This window comes from Aulostomus chinensis, chromosome 23, assembly GCF_037954235.1.
Source record: "Aulostomus chinensis isolate RoL2024-O1b breed Wild chromosome 23, RoL_Achi_v1.0, whole genome shotgun sequence".
Taxonomy (NCBI): Eukaryota; Metazoa; Chordata; class Actinopteri; order Syngnathiformes; family Aulostomidae; genus Aulostomus; species Aulostomus chinensis.
This window is the reverse complement of record NC_141342.1, coordinates 9,631,655-9,656,700: the sequence shown is the minus strand read 5'-3', so window position 1 is coordinate 9,656,700 and position 25,046 is coordinate 9,631,655. Positions and strand designations below refer to the sequence as shown.

The following is a 25,046-nucleotide window of genomic DNA, read 5'->3' as shown; positions in this document are numbered from 1 at the left end:
TGTTTTGATGATGAATATTACAGATGTTTCCTGAATAAACTGCATAATGATGAGGCCCGCTGTGGATGCGTGTCACATTTAAGCAAACAACTTAAGACGTTTGCGCCCTAAACTAGGGTGTTCTAATGAACATAACTTTGTTCCAGCAGATGTACAGTATGTACATCCAGGAGTGAAAACCACCTGACATCTCTGCGCATATCCCACAGAGGCGTGTTTACCCAACACGGAGAGGGCTCGGGGGCTTTAGCTGTAAACCAGTCTTGGTTGAGGTTGTTCTAATGAGGGGAGGGGGGTTGCATTTCAGGCTGCAGGCGTTAGTTTGACTGAATGCAACAGAACCATCCTTCATCAGGGTCGAAAGAGATGGATGGGATAAGAATGTGGATCGGTGTGAGGTCAGTCTGTATGCACTCCCCTGTAACAGCTGAAACTTTGGTTGAAAGACGAAGACCGAGGGCATCGCAACTTTGACAGGAACTATGAAGAATTGAACACTTCTTTCCAGAATAAAAAGCTCTTGGAAATTCATTAAAGTAACAAAACTCTGTTGCACAATTTCCCACAAAAAGAGCAAGCTGTAAGAATTGAAACCCCAAACTTCTGCAGTTGTTGTTTTTGTTTTAGTCGTTGATGCAAACTATGTAGTCATTATTACAAAGTGATTCCAATGACATTCTTCAACTTCTGATTTAGTCCAAATGAAAAAAGAACCTGTAAAGGTCACTCATATTCAGCGTTTTGTAATTAGCAAATTTTTAAATGTAATTGGTTGGAGACTGCATAATCCACAATGCAACAGGAGGCTAGGGCAGAGACAAATAATGAGTGGGTGGGGTCTGACTTGGCCCTCCCACTCTTCCTACCCATCAGTCTTTCTGAGAGGCAAAGCCAAACCCATACAGGCTGGGTAGATGTAGGTATTGTTGCTTTTGTGTTTTCCCCCACTGCTATGTGGGCAGCAACTTTGGAAGAGCCCCAGTAGAATCACTCAGTTTGAACTTGCTGCTTCTGCCTGCTTGGGCTTGTAAAGTATATTGTTGTTGTTGTTGTTGTTGTCAGATGTCACTGGAATGGGACGTATTTATTGTACCAGGACCACTGTGGCTGTGAGGTTGGTGTGCCATCAGGTGCTGATGGTCACAACCATGTTTTGGTTCAGACATCTTGGCCTTCTAACGGCATTCATTCATTTAGTCGGAAAGGAATCCTACCTGAACTTCTAAGGGCTGCTGGGATTTATGGTCAAATGTGAGGAACAGATAATGTGACCTACACACGCATTTAAGCTGACTCACTTGACCGTTCTTATGTGTTGAGGCTCATTGGGATTCTGATTGGAATTCGCCTGACATTTCCAAGTAAAGTCGTTTTGTTTTAGCGCAACAGCATCGAATGTAGAGAAACAGCAATGAGTAAAACCAATACATACTAATGATAGCGGGCATCCTAATGTGAGCTCGTGGGGGGAATTTGCATCGAATTGAATTAAATTGAAAGAAACCTGTTCCTCATTTTGCCGAAGACCCCCTGGAACCGCTTGGAGATCTCCCCCGCACCCAAATTTTTGTGACACTTCCTCCCCACTTCTCCCCCATCTCCCTCCGCGCAGCCCACATGGCTCTCGGCACGCTTCTCTCCCGGCCGCGGTGATGCAGGGGTTAACGTGGTGACGTGGTTCTCCTGAAGCGTTGACCCGCGGGGGCAGCCGGTGGGGGCTGCGGTGGAGACACGAAGAAAGCCTCGGCTGAGGTCCTGTTTGGGAAAGGAGAGAAGAGGAGACTCCAACCGCCGCTGGTTCTGCAATTATTCTCAAAGCTGCAATTCGTCGCCTCTTCCGCTTCGTTTTACACACACACACAAACACACACAAACACACACAAACACACACGCACACACACTTCCTCAGTTTAACGGGATTGGAACGGTGTGTGTCTGTGTGTGTTTTACTGCACCTTCGCTTGCAATCATTTTTTTAAAGTCAGATCGACACAGACAGCGACGTAGCCCGAGCTCTTTCTCGGTCGGGCCAAATATGGGAGATAAATTCAGTTTTATGCACAAAGTTGTCCGGACCATTTGGACTTGATCAAAAGCTGCGAGGCAAACGCGCAGAAATGGACTCCTTTAACGCCCGTGCTAAATGTTTATAGTCCTTCTGCAATTGGAGCAGTGTGTGTGTGTGTGTGTGTGTGTGTGTCTGTGTGTGTCTGTGTGTGTGTGTGCGTGACAGTGTTTGCCCTGCGCTGGTCATCCACGGTGGGCTGGCGGAACAAAATGCCTCTGAAACGGGGAGCATATATATATATATATATATATATATATATATATATATATATATATATATATATATATATATATATATATATATATATATATATATATGATGTTTAGCAGGCACTGATGTGGTGTTGATTTTAACAAGGTGGGTGACCTCGGAGATTGATCTGTTATTTGGTGAACTACTATCAAATAGCTTTTAGAGTTCCAGGGAATGTTTGATTGTTCACTTTGATGTCAGTCCACATGAAACCCACCGCCAACCCGAAGTGTTTCTGCGCCTCATGCTTGATCAAACTTCTACAGGGAGAAGGAAGTTGGTGCTGGATATGAGGAAGATGAGCGAAGGAGGCCTTCCGCTCCTCCTCCTCCTGCTCCTCCTCCCTCGCGCAGATCCGGATCACCACTAATCACATTTGCAAACAAAACAACACCGGTCAGAGAAAGGTGTGTGTGTGTGTGTGTGTGTGTGTGTGTGTGTGTGTGTGTGTGTGTGTGTGTGTGTGTGTGTGTGTGTGTGTTAACCAGCATACTGCTACTATATCTTTGCTGACATGGATGGAGGTGGTGGGTGTGTATTCATGGTGTGTAACTCACAAGCATACTTGATGATGTCCCTTTGCCCCCTCCCCTGATTAAAAAAAATGCAAGAAAGCTCCGTTCTGGTCTGGTAGAGAAGCAGACAGAGTGCATGGGGAACAGCAGCAGCGCGTTTCTCCATCAGTTCTCTGCTTCATGTCAGCGGTTCAGCTCCAACCGTGGGAGCGAGAAGACGCGCACCCAGACAGTAATTCGCTCTACAGCCTCACGGCGACTCGCATCCACAGGATCCGGCGCTTGTTTCGGGAAAACCCCCTCGGCGGATAAATCCACCAGGAGGACTAAACGTGTAAGGAAGCGAAGCTATTTAAGTCCGTGCGTTTCAATGCACCCTTGCTGCGGACGATTTTTCGAATAGTCAAGTTTTAGGAGGAACGAAGACTTCTCGGTACAACGGTACAACAAACTTATATCTGTAAACGCTTTTACAGCGAGGAGACGGCCGTTTTGTAGGTAGGTGGTATAGTTTGTACCATTGCAATATTTTTTTGTCAAAAATTGTCATTGCAGTTTTTGGGATTAACCTAAACAGCCCTGAAGCTATTGTTTTTAAATGTACTTCTAATCGTGGGTCCAGTATCCAACGTGTGCCGTAGAAAGAGTATGTATTGCTTTATATGTTTGTTTATAGGCGTAAATTACGCCGCCTAGTCTAATTATGCGGTTCAGGGTGCTTTTTATTTGGGCCTCCTTGAAAGTCGCTGGACTGTTGTACACTTTGAACCGCTGATACGTTTTTATTGACTCATATTATCTCGACTGCCCACCAATATCCAAACTATTGTTTTTATTTATTTATTTTTAGAAGGGCAGATCCTCTACGCTACATACGTAAGACGGTTGATCGATCCGGGCCTCTGGTGGGCGAAACGGTGCCAGTGTGGTGGCGCAGACAAGGTGACTGATGCATGTCAAGTGTGGCTGCTGCGTTTAGGTTGCTCCAGAGTTGGCTGTTATATAGTCTGTCAGGCTTACTTCTCTTATATTAAGTTACACGGCAACACTGAGGATACTAGGTTGCTGTTTATACCACACACACACACACACACACACACACACACACACACACACACACACACACACACACACAGCCCGCACACGCGCACGCGCGTTGGAAAATTCACACCTCTGCCTATTTTACCGATCATGTCTATAAATGCCTGAACTCAAACTAATTCTAACATTAACCCTTTAACCGAATGTCCTCCCAGTGCACAGATGTCTCTACCATAAACTCGCTCGTTCTACCAAAAATATCGATACACACACGGTGAGAACACATCCATGTGCCTTTTTGGGATGTATCCTCGAATTTAAGGCCACTTTGGGGGTGAAGTGTCTACAAAATCACTGGTCAAAGGATGTTTGGAATCATTTCCATTATTTAATTTATCAAATTTTTTTTTTTTTTAATTTCAAGTGGCAGGTAAACATTTTTTTGTCACACATGTCATTTCTGAACAATATAGTTACTGTGTTTTCGGTGGCTACTTCACCAAGCACCTGCTTTGTGAGTTACTTGATCTCATCGCTGGAACATACACTTGTGTCAAAAATATTTGTTAATAATAATACATTTTATTATTATTATTTTTACATCGTTTTTATTTTGGACATTTTTTTTTAGCGGAACCAAGCATTTTTGTCTTGAACCTCCAGCATCAAGCATAAATCCAGGATTGCTGCTGGATGTCTTTTCATATCTGAGCAAGCACAGACCTGAAATCACCAGCCAAGGTTTGACCAAGCAGCGTTCAGGAGGACAAGATGACCGGAACATTGTTGCTGTCAGCCACGACAGTCGAAAGAATCAAGTACTTTAAAAAAAACAACAAAAAAAACTTTACATTTTGAGTGAAGAATAAGAGAAGGTCACCTGACCTTTTGACCCCGCTGCACATTCAGGGCGTCCAGCATGTTAAACCAACACCTTTTAAGATTCTTCGATTCCTCAGACGTTTTACACATTAACAAGGTGTGTTTTATGATCTTCGTGCAAAACTCAACAACTAGAAAAACAGAAGTCTGGCTTCAAAAAGGGATCGTTGGCTTTCATGTGTGCGTTGTGTTTGTGCGTGCGTACGTGCGCGCGCGCGCATGTTTTGCCAGAGGAGGAAGTATTAGCCTAAAAAAAAAAAAAAAAAAAAATTTTTTTTTGGAAGACAAATAGACAAAGTGAGGTGGCACTGCGCTGAGCTGGTCCGTCACACGTCAGGCACACGAGATGTTTAATCCCATTATTTGCGTGTTTAATATGCTCGCTTCTCCAAGCTGTCTGAATATGAAAACATGTGCAAACACACGCAGGACAACGCGCTATATGGCTCTTTACGTAGAAGTAGTAACGATAATTGCAGTCTCTACCTGCACGTTTTGATGGCCCATAAATAGATGTCATCCATACAGGCCTGCTGCTGCTGCTGCTGCTGCTGCTACAGCCCATATATATCTGGGAGACAGCTACTAATTTGGTGCCCAAACCATTCCCTCCGTCACCATCATCCTCTGCTGCTGCTTTATCATCCTCTTGATCTCGAGGAAGACATTTAGTCGTCGACGTGACGTAAGAGTTTTGTGTCGTTTAAAGCAGTTTCACTTGTTTTATTCATGTGTGCGAGTGCGAGTGTGTGTGTGAGAGAGGGAGAGACCTAGAGAGAGAGGGGGGGGGGAGGGAGGGAGACGGGTTCCTGCAGCAGCATTCGTCCACACTCCAACAGAACTTGTTTCTGTGTCCGGCCATCTTCAAACTTTTTTCTTTTTTTTCTTTTTAGAAATTTGGTTGCTTGGCCCACAAATCCTGTAAAATACACAGCTTTGTTCGCCTCAGTCGTTGTTTCGACTCTTAATACGGCTCCATTGTCTCATGAGACAATCGCAGCACCTTTAGATAGCCGGGGCGTCTCCCCGCAGAACGGCCCTGTTTGGAAATTCTCATCATTAAAGGGCTATCAGAAATATCTGGTGAGAATAGGGATGGCTGCCCCGCGAGGGCCTCCCGTGGAGACAGCTCTCCATTTGGACCTCATTTAAATCCAGCCTCGCCAATGTGTTTCCCGTTGGCGATGAATTATGCCTTTCTGGAGCAGAAAAAAAATGTGGTCCTATTTAGACGTTCAAAGTTTACTCAATTAATAGTGAGGTTGCAACGGAGCGTATAGCACCCACTTTAAAGTCAATTCAGCCATCCGCGGTTTAATGTGCGGAAAATGCTTTATTCACTATTTTTTTCCACTTCAGGTGTATAACTTCATGTTCACAGTACAGACGCTGCTCCAAGCCGAGAATGTGTAGGAAGCAAAAGCGTCGAAATCTGGAATGTTTTATACCTCATGAGCAGGGGGAGAGCTGGGGCTTGGCTGAACGGGCCGGACGGCAGGAGCACGGCCGAGATGTGTGGCTCCTCCAAGCGGAGGAGGAGCCCCGTGCGGCGGTCGAGTGTTGTGGGAGAAGAAACGGCAAAACTAGGAAGCAAAGACGGGAAGGTGCAAAGTGTCAGTCAGCGACGCTCCAGTGCTCGAGGACAATCCGCGCGCAGGACCGGTCTGTTTCAAGAGCAATCAGTCAATCCGCATTAATTATCCGCGCGCCCCCCGCCAGTGCGGGGAACTCGGCACGCGGACCAGGGGGAGGCTTGTGTGTATGTATGTGTGTTTGTGTGCGTGCGTGCGTGCGCGCGCCTTCTTTCAGCGTGCGTGCACTCCCTCACACGCACACACCCAACCCCCACGTTTTTTAAGTGAAAAAGAACCAATAAAAGCCAAGCTATAAAAGGCGTTTCCTTGTCACTAAATAAATTCAATGCATTTTTTTGTTTTGTTTTGAAGCGCCAGTTGCCAATTTTTTTGAGCTGCCATTGCTCCTGAAAAGGAAGTCGTTTCCAAGTAAATATGTGAAACATACATACAAATACAGTGGATATTAACTTCAATTCTGGTGGTAGCAGAAGCGCATGGGATACCCAATACACTTATTTAATTTTACGTTTTTTTTTTTTAGAAGTTCTTCATGAAATTTTACAATAAATAAATAAATATAATGGCATAAAGTCTACTTGCCTAGTACTTCTATAATAATGTAATTATGCAAATGAATAGCACACATAAATGATTTTTTAAAGTGTGTGGTTGTACTAGTAAGTGTGACCTGCGAAAATTCCGGTGACACACAGCGTAAATGTTGTCGTTGTTGGGTTTTTCTTTTCTTTTCTCTTTCTTTTTTAATTTTTTTAACAGATTCTGATCCAAAAATGATGATGATTCACGATTGTCCTGCTGACCGAAAAGCTAATTTGAGCTATAAAAAATTGATTTCGAGCAATTGCGGAAGTCAGAATATGGTTTGGTGTGTGTGCGTGCGTGCGTGTTTACGCGCACGTGTGAGCGCGTGCGTGTTTACGCGCACGTGTGAGTGCGTGTGTATGTACGCGCGTGTGTGGACACGTGGTGGCTGCTGGAGCTCGTTGGAGAGCACAGGGCTGTGGAATGCAGGCTGCTGTGCAAATGGGAAAAAGAGGGCAACGATTAACTAATTACAGACGTGATAAATCTGCTCATTTTGGCGTTATTTGATTTGAATTATAGGCTGTGTGTATCAATTAATTCCTCCGTAAAGTTGTCTCGTCTATGACGGCAGAAGCAGACTTGTTTCCTTTGTCCATACTGTGTTTTGTTTGGGGAGCAAAGGAAGAGACATAATTAGTTCATATTAAAGGACATCACGTCAGTTGGAAAAGTCTAGGCTTATATGATTTGAAATATATGAATTTATATAAATATATAGTTTATATTTATATGGAGAATTAACAACCTTATCTTTTTCTTTGTACTCTATAGGCTAAAATAAATAAAACACATTTCCCCAAAGGCGGAAATGCTGTCTTGAGATATATATATATATATATATATATATATATATATATATATATATATATATATATATATATATATATATATATATATATATATATATGTGTGTGTGTGTGTGTGTGTGTATGAAATCAATTGCTCATTGCTAAAAGTTCTCAAGGTGTAAGTGCATGAACAAAACGCCTAAATACCTCAGGTGACACTGATCTTGCTATCACATTAAGACGAAAAACCTTCGAATTGTAGGAATTCTTGCTCACTCTCCACCGCCTTCTTTTTTCCACTAAAACTTTTCTCCCTTCGTGTTTGTGAAAATAGGAACTCCTTCGCAGCAGCAGCGGCACAATTGCTTTTTTCCGGTTGCCGTTCTCGCCTTCATTTTCTAAACACAAAGTTGTCATTGCACCATTCCGCGAATCTAGCCTCTACATTTCATACGGCGTGTAATTTCCCCCCTTTTACCGTATTCCCTTTGATTTAGTCACTCTTGACTCTCCTTTTGCTCTGGGGCCAACGGGGTTCGCTGTGGGGGGCGCCTTGAAACCGCCCCCCCTTATCTCCTTTCATCGTTCAGCGCGGGGCCGCCTTGAAACCGCAGGGGCAGTAATTGCTTTTTTCAGGCAGCCCAGTGCGGACTGGCCAGCAGCCAATCAGAGCCTTGTTTACACTCGTTGATGGACAGCACTGTGGCAACATGCCAGCCAATCAGGAGCCTCGCAAAGCCGGAGCCACGAGTTTTAACCCTTTGCTTCCACTATAAACAAACCTGGACGGGAATATTAGCCTATAGCAGCTCATATATTTCGACATGGAAAAACACAAGCCCATATCCTTCCACTTTTAATTGGCTAAATTACTGAACCGTGGGCAAGGCTAACCCGGGGGACAGTAATGCTTTCAAATTACGCAGTGATTCAATTTGCTTGTGTGTGTGTGTGTGTGAGTGTGTGTGCGCGTGTGTGTGCGTGAGACAGGTAAACAGACATACAGCCATGAAATAACAAATTGTTTAATGTAACCTTTCTGAACATTCCTCCTCAAATGCGCGTGAAACACTTTAATTCTCCCTCTCATACCATCTGGTGGTGTTTTTAATGTTGTTAAATGACAGATTCCTTTATATTGTGGATGTGGCATTGATGGATGAGCTGAGCTGATACAGGACAAATGCTGAAGACACAATCTTCACCGTGAGACGAGGGTTTATGAGTAAGTTGTGTTTTACTCCCTAGTCAACACATTTTCTACATTAGGCCTAAGTTCACTTTCATGTTTCCATGCGGACAGGTTCTAATCTCTAACTTTTAAGAGCACCTGAGAGTCAAACATGATGGATATTTGAATTTGCATGTCTGATAACTCAGTACTGAGCTTAATAAGGATTTATTAAGCAAAACATGTGCACTGGGGTGTGTGGGGGGGAAAAAAAAGCAACTTTCCCCGAAGGAGCATCAATAAAACTATCACATCAGGGCTGTCACATAACAAAATAACGACACACTCGAAGCGCATGCAGCATTTGAACTGAATTTAAGTGGGATCACACAGAATAGGCTAGATGCTGTTTGCTCCCCACCAGTGATCAGGCAGCGCTGCGCGGCTCCTCTACGGCTCCTCTCCTCCCCGCACACGCAGCAGCGCCGAGCTGTGCCGCCTGTCTCCTCGCATTTGCTTGTGCACGCAGCGCGCCGAGGGCTGCAAATCAAACGCCCGCCGTTTCGCTGCTGCTTGGCTCCGGCGGCTTCCTCATTGGCTCGGATCGGCATCCAATTGCAGCGTGTGTTTACCGTCGAAGGGTGTGTGTGTGTGTGTGTGTGTGGGGGGGGGGGTGAGTAGGACGCGCGCGCGTGCGTGTGTGTGTAGGAAAGGGTAGATGGAGGGTGATGGGGGGGGGGGGGTCGGGGGCACCTCACGGGCACGCTTTCACATTGTCGTCCTCAAACCAATAGGCGCGCGCGTTCACCCTCCCGGCGCACACACACCCCTCCATCCTCCTTCTCCTCCTCTTCCTCCTCCCCTCCTCCTCCTCCTCCACCCCCCTCTCCGGCGTGTCTGAGTCTCCGGCTGCAGGAACGAGCCTCGATTCACTACAAGCCTGAACTTCTACGATGCGTCTCTGCCATACCTCCACTGACTGCACAGCTCCGTCTGCAGCAGCATAGGATGTAATCAATCCCACATGTTTCATCTGGGCGACTCGGGGATTTTCACTTTGAATATTTTTATACTTTTTTTCTTTTATTCTACCCTTCTCGCCACGCAAGGGATATAACTTAACAGTAAGTAGTAAATTATGTTATAGTTGGGTTTTTTTAATCTATGGGTTGCTCTGGCTTGTTGCTGGCTTGTAACAGATGCGATGTAGCGTACATTTTACCGTTTTATTCAGCTACAATAATTGTCCCAATATTCTATTCTACACTGTCATACCTTTAGATCTAGAAGGAAATGGTAAAACGCAAGCTGACAACAAGAATAATGATGCATTGACAGCAGCGTTTGTCATATTTCTACAGCAACAAATCTGATGATTTTAGAGTATTTTTAGGGATTTGTTGCAGATATCCCTTTCCTGCTGTCTCCCCTGCTGCCCAGTCTGGAGGGCTAAGCTGTGGGCGATATGTGTGTGTCACTTTTTTATTTATTTATTTATTTTAACCTCTCTTCACAGATTACTTGTGTGTTTCTAATTCATTCAGAGAACCCGTTCCCCCCCCAAAACTACTCTACTGGCAGCATGCCTCTAGCTGTATAGATTATACATTGTAAATTTTTTCATTGTGAGATTTATTTTCAACACCCGTGTGTGTGTGCGCGCGTGTAGGCGTGTGTAAATGCGTGCGTGTGTGCGTGTGTGTGTGTGTGTGTGTGTGTGTGTGTGTGTGTGTGTGTGAGTGTGTGTGTGTGTGAGAAGGACAGACAGAGAGGTTTAGTGCGAGCTGCAGTGCTCCCTGGCTTCTCTGCCTCCCCCTCAGTATGAAGGCTGCGTAGACGCCGGGTTGTCTTCGGCTCGGCTGGGCTTGTCGCTCCTGTTTAGCCGGCCTCTGAATATCCGGATTTAGTGTCCCGCTTATGCGTAGTGACTTTACTTTATTGCAAAATTGTTGAAGGTAATGAGCTCGCCTCTTGACCTTAGCCACTTCAAAATTGAATGCCCTTCAATTTCTTTTTTAGCTTTTGTCCAAATGTTCACACACACACACACGCACACACACACACACACGCGCGCGCATCCTTAATAGTTTTTTTGTGGATTTTTTGTGCAATGGCAACATATGCGCAATTTAGAGTGATGGTTACATGGAGGTGAAAAGCGCAATTCTTTGCGGATTAGTGTACGAGTGAGATTGTTCTGGCCAGAAGTTTAGTTTTCATCTGACAATAGTTGACCTTTCCACGGGCGGCAATGGCGAAGGAGTGTGTGTCTGTGTGTGCTTTGGTGTGTGTGTATGCGGGATTGTGTAAGAAGTGGGAGGAAGTATATGCAGACTCACGCTCACCAGATCCAAAACGACATTTTTCTCCAAACTGTTACGCGCGATGCACTCAACGTCGTCCGTCGTGTTTGCGTGGCGCGCGATAACACCGGATTTAGATTCAGGTTGTTAAATGCAGCCTGAGTGGCTCTCTGTTGACGTGGAATGTAAACACCAGGACGTCTGTTTACGGCTTGAAAATTTAAAAACGTATAGACCAATGTCAGACGAGAGTAGTTTATGATTGCTGTCCCGCGGAGAAAGACCATTGTTTCTCTCAGCGGAGGGAACAGGGGAGAGTCCATTTTGCTTTCCCGGTGCGCTTCAGTAGCCGAGGTTTGTGTTTGTTCAGCCTCGTTTTTCCTCCTGCAGATATGGGCAGGGGTGATAACGGTTCTTACAGAACCTTCTTGTGGATCAAACTAAATATTCTTATAGGCTGTATTTGTGTATTCGCATGTTTTAGTACCCATCGCACGCACACACACACACACACACACACACACACACACACACACACTCACACACAAGCACACACACAACCACACACACTTCTGAACTTTAAAGATGCCCCTTCCCCAGCACAATTCCTGAAAGTTAAAGTCCTTGAGCAGCGTGTGCGTAAAGGAGACTTGAACACTATAGATATTCTTCTGCACTCCATAAAGCCCCCTGGTCCACCAGAGCATATTTTCTTTGTTCCTTCATTCCTGGGAGGTGCTATCAGCATCTACACAGCGCTAGATGGACGTGCCATGCATCGAAAGGCCTAATAGATGGACTGCTGTGGTGTGTGTGCGTCTGTGTGTGTGTGTGTGTGTGTGTGTGTGTGTGTGTGTGTGTTTGGGTGAACGTAGGCACCCATCTCTCTCCATCTGAGCGTCACTGGGAATCATATTTAAGTAAATGACCGAGGCTATAAGGCATACATATAAAGTCAATGATTTCCTGCTATTTCAATGTTTATTGCCCCGCTTTCTCGCGCTGAAGCATAGAGGTGATTTGATTTGTGATTACAGTGTAGCAGCGCACTGCATGTGTTGAGACGCTGCCATTGTCAAAGGCGAGGGCCACCGTATAAGTTGACAGAAATGGCTGTTTCATTGCTGTTTTCATTAATAAGACAAACACGAATTTGGCGGCTGTTATTGTACCATAAAATGTGAAACAAGTTCAGTCTAAATAAGAATTTATGAAACCTACATTGCACTGTGTGTGTTTGGACCTTAGGTCAACTTCATGTTGCCCCCATATAGCCCCCCCCCCCCCGCCCATTTGAAATATCCTACATTCACATCTACATGTTAGATCATATTTTATGAAACTAAATGTGCAAAGAAATGACACTTCATCGACATAAACAAGCGACATTAATCATAGCAGAAATGTGGCGTGTGTGTTTCTGGGCGGAATTGTGGTCATCATTTCGCCCCAAACTGCTTCTATCACTCTTGCTTGTGCAAATGACTTCTCTCACATTTAAAAACAGGGCCCCCGAGGTCCAGCCCTGTTTTTGACCACTTCTTTGTGGAGTCTAAAGACTTAACAACTCGTCCTTCAGCGAGAGGGGCTTTTTTACAGTTGTTACTCTCCTGTATATAGATCATTTGTTTGGAGCTGCAGTCCCCTTCCCTTCTATTCTTTGCCTTCTTAAAGAAAGCCCCCGTGTGTGTTATTTGCATCGTGTTTGGTCACAGGATGAGGGCGAAGGGGGTTGGGGGGGGGGGCAGATAGACTACTGTCTGGGCCAAGGATATAGCGCAGATCCACATAAACTCAGTTCAGCCAGCTTATATCCGTGGAATAGACTTCACTCACCTGTCTGCCAGCATAGGTTGTTCCTATATTAGCACCTATAGTGCCAATAATATTGACATGTGCTCCTCTAAAGCGTCGCTGTGAAAATTGCTTTTTGTTGTTCGTCTAAACACGAGCAGCGACTGTCTCTCAGCTCAGCACTGCATCCCTGCTTGGCTCATTATTGTCAGCGCTTTGACGTGTCTCCTGCCTTCTCTTTTGTAGGACATGACGGGGACTCCGTTTCTACCCTGCCAAGCCAAAACTCCGCTCAATGCAAGGGGATCCCGAAGTTCATAAAAGGGATTATTTGCATCTGGGTGCCTGAGACCTTCGGTGCCTCCGGATTTTACTTTGGATTTGGGATTTATCGGTTCTCGACGGGATGGAAAGCCGAGATTTTGCTCCCCCGCACCACCTCCTGACGGAGCGGAGCGCGTTGGTTCACAGTGCCGCGTCTCGGCTGGCGCCAGGCGGCCACAGCTCCGTGCAGCACCCCGCTCACTTCCAGCCTGGGAAATACTACTCATCCCATCTCTCCATGGCTCCGCACTCAGGTCTGTCCAGCTCTTCTCTCCAGTGTGAATCACAGCGTTGAATTCATTTGTCTGAACAAACTTGGGAAAGCTTGTACAAACTACAGAAACTCCGCAGTTTGTGGGCATTTATAAATTAGAAAAAGAACCAATCAAGAGTTCCACGTTTTACTTTATTCAGTGAGTTGTGTTTAAAATAAACGTTCTGTTTCTTTTCTTAAAGCAAAACGACGGATTCTCTTCCAGATACATTTGCCAAGTGATTAAATTGAGGGCACATTTTAGATTTGTTAAGAATTTAAGGATATTCCAGGATCACACAGGGATTATTAGTCGTTTCCGTGGCATAATCTTGTCATATATTTATATGGTTGCATCAATTAGTAAAGTGCTAATCATTGCCGTTTGATGTAATTAATTAGGATTGGGTAATTCCTCTGCTTATATTTCCCATTAAACAATACATTAGCGCTATTAACCGAGCGCACTGTTCTCTCCTGCGTGCATGTGGGGTTCCAGGAGGACGGTGCCCCGGCGCCGATTGGTTCGGGGTACACATGCTGGGTTGTTCTGGTCAGAAACTCGGGGTCGTGGTGGTGGAGAGTGGCGGAAGGGAGCTTTGGCTAATAGAGGTGCGGGTAATACCAGAAAATCCGGCTTCTATATTGAGCGGGGACGTGACGGGGTGCGAATGGGTTGACAGTGCATGCATTAGATTTAACAAGTAGCTTTGGTATCCTGTCTCAATAGGGGAGGAGGGGGGATGGGAAGGTGTGTGTGAGTGTGTGTGTGTGAGTGTGTGAGTGAGTGTGTGTGTGAGTGTGCGCGCGCGTGTGTGTGTGTGTGGAGAGAGAGAGATAGAGAGAAAGAGAGAGGCTCAGCTCTGAATCATACAGTGTCTAGATACTGGACTAACTGGATGAATGTGAACGTGTCCGATGAGAGATCTCATTAATTATCGTTTGCAAATGCAGCGGGTTCTTCAAATAGACCATGAGACTCGGGCCTATAGATAGCCCATCGTCTGTTATGTGTAGGATCCACTTATCTCCACTTATTTGCATATTCATTAGTTTAACACAACAGCAAAACCACAGCAGACGTCCATTTCAACATTTTAACTGTTAAAATGACCATAATCAATCATTTCCACAAGTTGGACACAGTTTATTGAATACGCCATTAAAACACGTTCGCTAGGTATAAAAAAATACTCGAATATTTTAAGACAATATGCATTTTAAACAATATATTGCTTATATTTTCTATATAATACCCTGAATTATCGTGAATTTGTTCTTGTGAGGGCATTTTAAAAAAAAATTATATATTAAATAAAATTCAATTTATATATTCAATATTTTTACAATGTCAATATTTAATACTAATATTTCACACTCAATGTGCAAATTAAATATATAGGAAATATACTGTTTTATGTGGTATTTCATATATGACATATGATAGTAATGCATGTTTTTAAAAGTTCTAAAATCACACTTATTAATTATATTTAATTAAAAAAAATATTTTACAAGACTTCCAAAAATGCATTTTTATATCAATAAATATTCCATTTTACAAATTTCTTCTGATGGCATTACTCTGCTGATGTAACTGTAATTATTTAACCCTCAAATATTCCTGTGTCATGTTTTCGTCTGGAACCGAAGCAGCACACATCTAACCTGCATAATGATTTAAAGCGATTATTCTCCACACTGACTGATATCACTGCTCGCTGACATGCATTATGGTCCAATTTTAAAAATGATTCCGTAATGTCGGGGGGGGGGGCATAGTAATGCAGGGTTATAATGCTATTGAAATATATTCAAGAGGGCCTCTCACTGGGTCTCAAGGTGCATGACACTGTATTGAGCTTCCAGATATCCAGACTCGCCATGCATGTCCCTGATGGGGTTTTGACTGACATGATGGGCATAGAGGATTGCTGTTTTGGGGGTGGGGGCTTGGGGATGTGCATGTGTGTATTTGCTAGGAGGGGTTAGGAAGGGGGTTACCTTTGTGCTTGGCCCCCTTAGAGATTCAGAAAGTTCTATGCCTGGCCCTGGGCCTCAGCACAGGGGGTAGATATGATGTGGGCTTGGCCATATTTGGGGGTGGGGGTTGGGGGGGTGGTGTTCAGCTCTTTAGATGACACACAAACACACACACACACACGTGCGCGCACACACACACACACACACACACTCAAACATGGACACTCACAATTTTTACCTTCTCACTGAACTGAATTGGGTGTATCACTGGCAGAGAATGAAAAACAAAAGTGAGCTCGGTCCCCCCTGTTTCTTCATATCCCAGAAAACCTGCAATCCATCAATTTGCTGAAGCCTCTTATTTAGATCAGCATGGTGTCTGCTTGAATATGGTTGCGCTTGACAAGGTGATGGAATGACAGCCGCATACCAGCGCCATAAGACTCAGCCCCCATTTGATAAAACCCCACTATGATATTACACAGGCGTTTAGATTACTGATAGGAGCAGTGGGAAAGCCTTTGTCTGTGTGTCTCTCTGCCCCCATCTTTACTTTGCTGTTATTCCAGTTTCTCTTTCTTTCTGTCTGTCTCTCTTTCTCCATTTCCTTCTTTCTTTCTTTCCATTTCTGTGTTAGCCCAGGGGAGTAGTTGTGCAAGTGTGTGTGTGAGTGTGATTAAGGTTAGGTTTAGCCTGCAGTAGCACAGGTGTGCAGTATTATGGAAGGCGTGGCAGAGCTTGTCATTGAACAGGTGTGTTACTTCCCAGACAGCAGACAGTTCTGTTTACATGGCCATGTATGTATGAGTGTGAGACGTAGTAAGAGACACCAAAAAAAGCTTATATGTGTGCAGCTGCACGTAAAAAACAAACATCCTAAGCTGCTTTTGTTTTGCACTTTGAAAAAGTAATAAACCATAATCATAATGTTTCGGGTGGACCAGATAACCTCTCTGCCACCTCTTTTCTTTTCCCTCAATCTTTCTTCTTTAGCCTTTCCTCCTGACCTCCCCCCTCCCTCTCTCTCTCCCCGTACTCAGTCTTGTTTGTGAAGCCCAAAATCCTCACTTGAATTCTATGTTTCTGGGCTTCAATAAATGTGTGTGTGTGTGTGTGTGTGTGTGTGTGTGTGTGTGTGTGTTTGTGTGTGTGTGTGTGTGTGTGTGTGTGTTTGTGTGTGTGTGTTTTTACATGTAGCCACCCTGTTCATTCATCATGACGCTGTCATTAATGTCTTTCATCTCTCAGAAGTTTTCTCAGCTTTGACTTTGATCGTCCAGGCAGCACAGATGAGACACACCCCTTTACCCTCCTACCTGTGCGCACGCACGCACACACACACACACACACACACACACACACACACACATGTACACACACAAACACACACAGAGAATAGAGAATGATGAGGATGATGGTGTGTGTAAGTTTTTGTGTGTCTAGGCTTACTTGGTTACATTAAAACGTGTGTGTGTCTGTGCTTGTGTGCATGCATTTTGATAAAAAGATAAAGGGATGGACAGCCTCTTGTAAAGATGGAAGGAAGGAAAGAAAGTAAGAACTGAATGAGATAGAATATATATATATTTATATATCTGTGCATAAATAGGAAGCTAAAGATGGTTGAATGGAGCAGAGGAGGAGACGGACGAGTTGAGGGAGTAAAGAGGCTGAATGTTTCCACCTGGTTGGTAATCCAGTTGGATTACAATTGCCTGATGGCACCCACTGGCCGTCATCTCCTCAGCCTGGCGTCTCCCCTGCCTCTCAAGAGTGAGGGAAAGCAGGAGAGTGGAGACACTTGCCTCCGTGTGTGTGTGTGTGTGTGTGTGTGTGTGTGTGTGTGTGCGTGTGTGTGTGCATGCGTGCGTGTGTGTGTGAGTGTGTGAGATGAGTCAGCAATGGATGAGTCTCAGACGGACTCTTCTTTACTACCCAGGGCACCAGGGGCATATCCCGGGTGCAGCGTGCAAGACGACCCCCTGTGTGGAGGAGACAGCTGGTGGAGGCTTCAGCCAGCTGAGCTGCGGATGTAGGGAGGAAGAGCAAACAGTCAATTTACTTCAGTTCAGTTCAAACATACTGTAAATACTGGTTTGATTTCCAGCCAAAGGCATACTTCACAGCCAAGAAATTCTATAAAAATTATGATTTTTTTTTGTAATGCACACAATATTATAAAACTAATAAAACACAAGTTAGAATCCAAAGAACACTGTTTGTAAAAAGGACTAAATTAAATATGTCTTTTTAAAATTTTGTTAAAGGTATGAAGTCAGGAAGTCAAGCCATGAATGTATTTCCATGCAGCGCTGAATGCTTTGATATTTTAAGCGTCATTTAAAGGGTTTCCAGCTTTCTGCATCAAATCAAGATGACCTTGATTGCAATAAACTGATCCAATTTCAGTCCCGAGAAGGGTCACATGAATGGAAGACAAAATATATTAAGTACAACTCCTTTTGATGTTTTGAGTAAAGCACATTTGTGCTGAAGCACATTTGCTACTGGGACAGAAAGACGCTTGTCTCATCTCCAACTCTCATCCAACATGTGAACAGCTGCTTATTGTCGGCAGCAGTAATTTGAAGGGAGTCGGGCGCGTTTGGTTGCGACATCTCCGGGGTGTGAACACACACCACCATCTGATGACTTGGCATGTGAATGGAAAGCGCCAGACTCTCTCTGTCCATGTGCTCTCTTCTCTCTCCTCTTCCCCCTTTTTTCCACTTCTTCTGTCCCCCCTCGCCAGCGAGACCTCCCCTCCACCGTCTCCTCGTTCCTCTTTAACCACATGCTCACCCTCCCTCTTCTTCCTCTCCTTCTGCTTTCCTCTTTCACTTCCCCTTCACTCTGCGTTCGCTTCTCTCTCCATTTTGAGTGGTCCTCCAGCCCTCTGTCTTCCTCCTCCTCCTCCTCCTCCTCAATGCGCTACCTCCCCACTCTGTTCTCTCCCCCTTCACTCTCCTTTATTTTCAATCGATCCCCCCACCTCTTACATCCAGCTCATCTCTAACTCCCCACACACCCATCACCTCCTCCTGTTGTTAGCAGACCAGCTTCTCTCAGCTCTACTCCTATTTCTGTCTCAATTTCAGCCTGCTTCCTTTCCTTCCCATCCTCCTTTCCTCCACTCCTTTGCCTCCTCAACGCTCGGACCGTCCCAGTACTGTGGTCCATAGTTAGTGGTGGTCTATAATAAAGTACATTTACTCAGCTACCAGCATAAAGAAAGCCGTTGCTGTTTACTGAAGGCTCACAGGCAATTATTTGATGACAGTTCATAGTTATTTTACAAATTAAGATGTTTGCACTCAGAAAACTTAAAGAACTTTTAAAAATTGTAAATTTCTGATAAATACTACTCGAGCATGCACAGCTAAAATGATGAGTTAATTGCCAGTTATTGATGTTTAAAATTTTCAAGTTTTTTTTTAGTTTTTTTTTTTTTTACTTGTAAAACATTATATAGTTCCAGCTTTTATGATTTTATGATATTTGTTAATTAGTTAAGAGGTTTGGAACAAACATTGTAACAAGTGGGTTGTCAAAATTATTGCAGCATTTCTCACTATTTCTGCATTTTTACAACGTGAACAATTAATAGATTCATGTGGAGAATAATCAGCGGATTAGACATATAATGAAAATAATCGCAAAACAATTCAAAATGAGATCCACAACTACAATGCTGCGAAAACTGACGTCGTAACAAACACATTTGTGTAATTCTTCGTTAAAAAATTCCTGTAAACAATTTAAGACAGAATCAAGTACAAGAAGCATTTTAAGGCAATATAATCCTATTTTAGGAAATCTTAAGAATATCTGGCTTACTTCACTGGTAAGTAAGTAAATCCTGTTTATACATTAATGCATGAATAATAATCTCATCTGGAACATTTTTGTGCATTAAGTGCTTTTAAATTTCGTATTTTTTTTGTACGTTTTACTGATTATATTTGAAATTTTGAGTTTACTTGAATGGTGTATTTATTGTGAGTGGATTTAAGTAGATTAAGTGAAGTAAATAGATCTGAATACTTCCTCACCTCTGCCCATGTCCACCTCAGTAAATCCGAAATGACTGGAGGACTTGGTGCGAAGAGGTCAGCGCCACACCTTTGCATTTAGAGAAAATAAACATGTTGCAAACACACATCCAAGAAAGAGTTTCTGTACAGGTGGATGGAAGCTGGTGTATGTTAATTTGAAAATATAATATGAGTGGCCATGAGAGTCCCGCGATGTGAAAAGGTGTGTATGTGTGTATGTGTGTGTTTGCAGACACTATAATTCCCTGCTATTTTATGGCGCACTGCTTTGTCGGAGGGGTCAAGGCGATTCCCTGTTTACGCGATGTGACAGAGGGGTGACATCACTTTGCAGGGGGCAGACATGATGTCACAGTCTCGGCACATCTACAGGTCTGCACCCCTTCTTTTAAAATGCACTTCACAAAGTGAGGTGGTGCAACCACAGCAAGTCTCATTGCGACACCTGAGATAGGTCAGATTTTGATTTGTTTCAGGGTCACGTTTATGCCTGACTCATGGACACTCAAGCTGACTTGTTTGAGTCGTTTCTTGTGTTTCGGTTCTCCATTCGACTCATTTCAGCTGTTTGGCTCATTCATATTGTAATGGCCTCCATTCAGGCAGTTCTATGTCCAGTTTGTTTTGCTGTCAGGGGCTCAGATGGATGGAGGGGCTGGGGGTTCATCTGGAGGTGAGGTTAAAGAAGGATGAGTGATCCAACTACCTCCTGATTACTAGAAGTTTTTCTTAGTCCTGCTGTCATACAGATTGAACAGACTGGTGTGAAAGACGAGTGCTGGGCTCTTAAATAAGAACGAGATATCTATGCGTGTGTGCATGTGTGTGAGAGAGAGAGAGAGTGAGAGAGGAAGAGAGTGAGAAATAGAGAGAAGCAGCTGTGTGGAACAGCATGGATCGTTACACAGTGACACACATGAAAGCATTAAGTATATTCAGGAGCCTTTGTTGAATATACATGGATCTGTGTGTGTGTGTGTGTGTGTGTGTGTGTGTGTGTGTGTGTGTGTGTGTGTGTGTGTGTGAATCCCCTCCCATGCTCTTGCCCAAGCTGAGAGTAGTGAGAAGGAAAACAAGAAAAGAGAGAGAGCTCGAAAAAAAAAAAAGATCAACAACAACAAAGATCCGTCATCAGTCATTCATGGCTAATCAGTCTCGTGGGACACACACACACACACACACACACACACACACACACACACACACACACACACACACAGTGCTGAGGTCCTAATCCTACTGGGACTGCTTGTGCCTCTATGTGTGCCTGTCTAAATTTTGGATCCAGGCTGATTAAAAGCAAACTCTCCCTTTCTGCATGCCTCTCTCTACCTCTATTTTTCTCTCTTTCTTTCTATCCTCCTCTTCATCTTTGATTGCCAATAAAGTGTCTCTTCTCCTTCTCTCTATTTTTCCTCTCTTGTCTCTTTCATAACAGGCCCCTGTCTTTTCCAGCCATTTTGATCTGTGTTTTTCTAATGTTTGCTAGCATGTGTGCATGCATAATATAAGGCCTTCTTTTGTGGGTGAGTGGCAAAACCTCTTCATCTGTGTTTTTGCGTGCATGTGCTCAGTTCCTTCCACGTGAATGTGTGTTTTCACAAGTCCTGTTTCATTGCAAAGTGTTGGTCTTGTTTGTGTTTCATCAGCTCTCCCGTCAGCCTTGTCTTTTTGAAATCTAATAAGCTTTTGACTTGTTGCATATTGTAAAAACTTAATCAGACTTGTATCAGTGAATGAAACTGCCTTGCTGAAGAACAAAAAAATCACCAGAAAATATAAATGAAAACTAGTACAAAGCAGAATAAAGGAGGTGTCACATGGGTTTGCGCAGTTACTTTTGTGTCATTATTGGGTTTGCAACAAAATTAGTGATTCCAGAGAAAATTGTGAACTGTACAATGGAAAAGTTTGTTTTTTTTAAATTTAGTTTAGGTCTGTTGAATTGAACTGAGTTCTGCTGAACAGTAAAAGATAAAACACACTTTTGTTGGCCAACTTTGAGCTAAGCGCTCAGAGATTAGCCAAAAGAGATGTGTCTGACATGGGCGGCATGGCTCGGAGGTAGAGTGGCCATCTAATAGCCGAAGGGCCGCTGGTTCGATCACCACTTCCCCCGTGACCATACTGAAGTATCCTTGAGCAAGATACTGAACCCTTACTTGCTCCTCATGGCCTTGCGATGGACTGGCGGCACTTTTTTTCCAAAAGTGTAAATTCAGGAAACAGAGGATGTCTTAACCTCCTTTCTTAAATGAATTGTGACACATTCAACCGCTGCGGATAACCAGCTGTTGCTAAAAGGATCATCTTAAACTTAGCCTTAACCTTTGGACAACAGTGCAACATGGCCGATACAAACTAGCACAGAGGAACAGTTCAATCTTGGCTGACTGAGAGGAATTCCTCAAGACTTCTTAAGATTCGACAGTAGATGCCTGTAAACGGCCACTTTTCCTGTTTGTGCCACTGGTCAATTGACATTTAAATAGATTTAGATGTTCAAGGAAGTGTTACCTCTTATGTCAATATTTTAATTACAAACCATTTCTGTTTGATTGCACAGGAAGGATGCAAAAGTGACTCACGTGACATCATTGTTGCAAGTAGATATCTGAGGGCTGTTTTGCTGGTCTGTCCTAAAGTCTGAGGAAGTTCACATCATGTGTCTAAAGTCAGCCAGCTTTGTATGACATTTGTTCTCTCAAGTCTGTCAAAGTGGTGTACATAGTGAGAAAGCGAAGCTCACTTTTAGCGAAGACAGCGTGCGCACGAACAGGGCTCGTTATCACGGTGCAAATGAGGATATTTCTCTATTGATATGCCAGGCGTCATGAAAATCAACTTTAAAATATGCATAAAGCAGTTCGCTGTGTTTTGTTGTTGTGCGTCATATAAGATCAAACTTTTCAATTGTGCGGGGGGAAAAAAACTTCAATAATTGGTGCTATTAATTTTTAATTAAACTTTGCTCAGAATCATTCATTTGGACAATAAATGTTTTGAGAAATTTAATCAATTCCATCTTACATTTCCACTGAAATTAACAACAATGGTGTTAATGAATGACTATACAAATCTACAAAAGCTAAAAGTAAAGCAGCAATTCCCTACGACTAAGAAGCTGCAGAGTTTCGCTTTTTATTCTTATGTATCCAACTTTCAACATTATTTTTCGCCGTCAGTCACTCGATGGACCAGCTAATTGTTTCTGCTCTGTATTCAATATTTTTGATTTGGCTTTTTCTCAACTTCTTTTTTTTCCTGTCATATAGAGTATAGTGGTGAGATAAAGTGTTATTAAAAAGGTGTTTTAGGGTCAAATAACGTGCTTGCAATGTTTTGGTCATTTCTTTGCTAATGGATTGTGCTAATTAGCCCTTTATGTCTCTCTCCTCTTTGGAGGAACTGAAAACAAAAGTTGATTAGCTGGTTGACGGGGAATTAATCACAATCACCAAATTGTTTGTCATTTTAAAAAACAAAAAAACAAAAAAAAGCCCAATATTGTCTCATTCTAGCTTCTCCTATCGAATAATTTCCTGCATTTTTTTTTTCTGTTAATCAAATAGAAATCTCAAGTTGTGGAGTTTTCATCAAGACATTTCAAAAAGGTCACCTTCAGCTCTGAGAATGGAGAACAATGATTGGCTGCCTAATTAATGAGGAAAATAATTTGAGAATGATTCCAACCTGTTCATCACCCACTTGCTGTCTTTATTTCTTCATACCATCTTTTTCATCTCTCTGGCTCTCTCCAATAAGCTTTCATTCCTGTGTAAATATTACTGCAATGAAGAAAAATAAGGAAAGCGAAAGCCGCGCTGAAATAAGGTCACACCAGGTTATTCTCCTTTCTCTCTCTTTATATCGCACACTCTCTCTATCTTAGTCACAGCCTCCCATCCTGCTTCCCTCCCTCGTTTCTTTGCTCTCGTGTTCGCTGTCTGCTGATCCCGCTCTTCTCTCTTATTTAGTCTCTTCTCCCTCCACACACTGGCACACACTAGCTGTCTGACGCCCACACGCACACATACTGTACCCAAGCAGGCACACACATACACACACTCACGCTGACACCTGCATGTTGAGCCGTAGAGGGTCTAATTTAAGTAAAGTGCTTCTCCAAGAACCACAACCCCTCAACTTACGATGGTTGAGGGTGATATGGTGGGGTGTAGTTGAGCGTGCACACACAGACACACACACGCACACGCACAGGCACAGGTTCACACACACACACACACACACACACACACACACACACACACACACACACACACACACACACACACATCCTGCTCCAGTGATACTGAGATATGACTCTCTGTGGTGTGGGATTGATGGAAGCACTGTAGAGCTTGTAAGTAGCATACTGTAATAGTAATGTGATATTTGATCTGCTGAAGGAAATTCACCTTTTCTGGGCTGCTGGCAGCCCTGCAGGGTCAGTTACAACCATGCAGGAGGTGGTGGATTCAGTGTCTTGCTCTAGGACACTTCAGCAGAGTGAATGCTGCCTGACACAGATACACCTGAATTTGCTGATTAAAGGATGCTATCTTCCTCACCTCTGCTGTGTAGGTGTGTTTGTTTCCGCTGATGCAAAATGTTGCTGCACTGCTACCTGCAAATCCGGGGCTGTAATCCTGAGATTTCCTTGTAAAAGGTATTCTGAAATGCTCTGATTCGGTCAACATAAGTTCCAGATGAGGGTAAAGTTGAGAGTCATTATAGCTGCATCGAAGTCACATTTTTGCAGATGAAACAGCTTTAACAACACCAAAAAAAAAAAAAAAAAAATCCATTTCAGTTTACTGGCTGATACACTGGCAGGAACTCTCGTGTTGACAACTAAAGTGATGCGTTTTGCTTGTCGCTTCCAACGTCAACAGACGACTTCCCGCAAAATTCTCAAATAATAATTTATAAAGGAATGGCAACAAGAGGGGGAAATGTTTAACTGTAAAACATTATTTCAAATCAATATAATATTTTTTTTGGTTTATAAGTCCTCCGAATACACAGGAATTCTTGGAAGTAGTGTCTCAGTCACATGAAAGGCTTTATGTTGTAGTTAAATCATAATAGGCTTCATCTCATACAGACACAGGTTCCCTTGCACATCGATTGATTTAGAAACTCACATCTTCACCAAAAATGTAGTTGTATTCATACTAACTCTGAAGTCTTGGACTTAATATTTTGATGTTAAGTGTAGATCATTAGGTAGCTGCTAGTTAGCTGGGGTGGCTAATACATTTTACATTTTCTACTCAAACATACTTGACCTTATTTCTTGATGACTTGGGGCAGCAGCTGTAAAAATACCACAGCAACGACTCTACGTTTGTGGATTTGAGTTGCAAACGTGGGCAGAGAAATTAACATCTCAATGCAGCACTTCAGGGTTTAATTGAGCTTTATCTCGTCA

At 43.4% G+C, this 25,046-nt stretch overlaps 1 protein-coding gene across 4 annotated transcripts in view; it reads left to right on the top strand.

Moving 5' to 3' along the window:
- The first annotated feature begins 2,979 nt into the window (after positions 1-2,979).
- Positions 2,980-25,046, top strand: part of bahcc1b (BAH domain and coiled-coil containing 1b) — a 61,460-nt gene continuing 39,393 nt past the window's right edge. For 2 of the 4 annotated variants that reach the window (XM_086195501.1, XM_086195498.1), the window contains exons 1-2: positions 9,690-10,024; positions 13,244-13,575. In XM_086195501.1, coding sequence (XP_086051627.1) covers positions 13,404-13,575 — 172 coding nt within the window. In that variant the 5' untranslated portion in view covers positions 9,690-10,024; positions 13,244-13,403. Of the gene's footprint in view, positions 3,334-3,685; positions 3,778-9,689; positions 10,025-13,243; positions 13,576-25,046 lie in introns of those variants that run through there. The other 2 variants (XM_086195500.1, XM_086195499.1) reach the window with 2 other exon arrangements.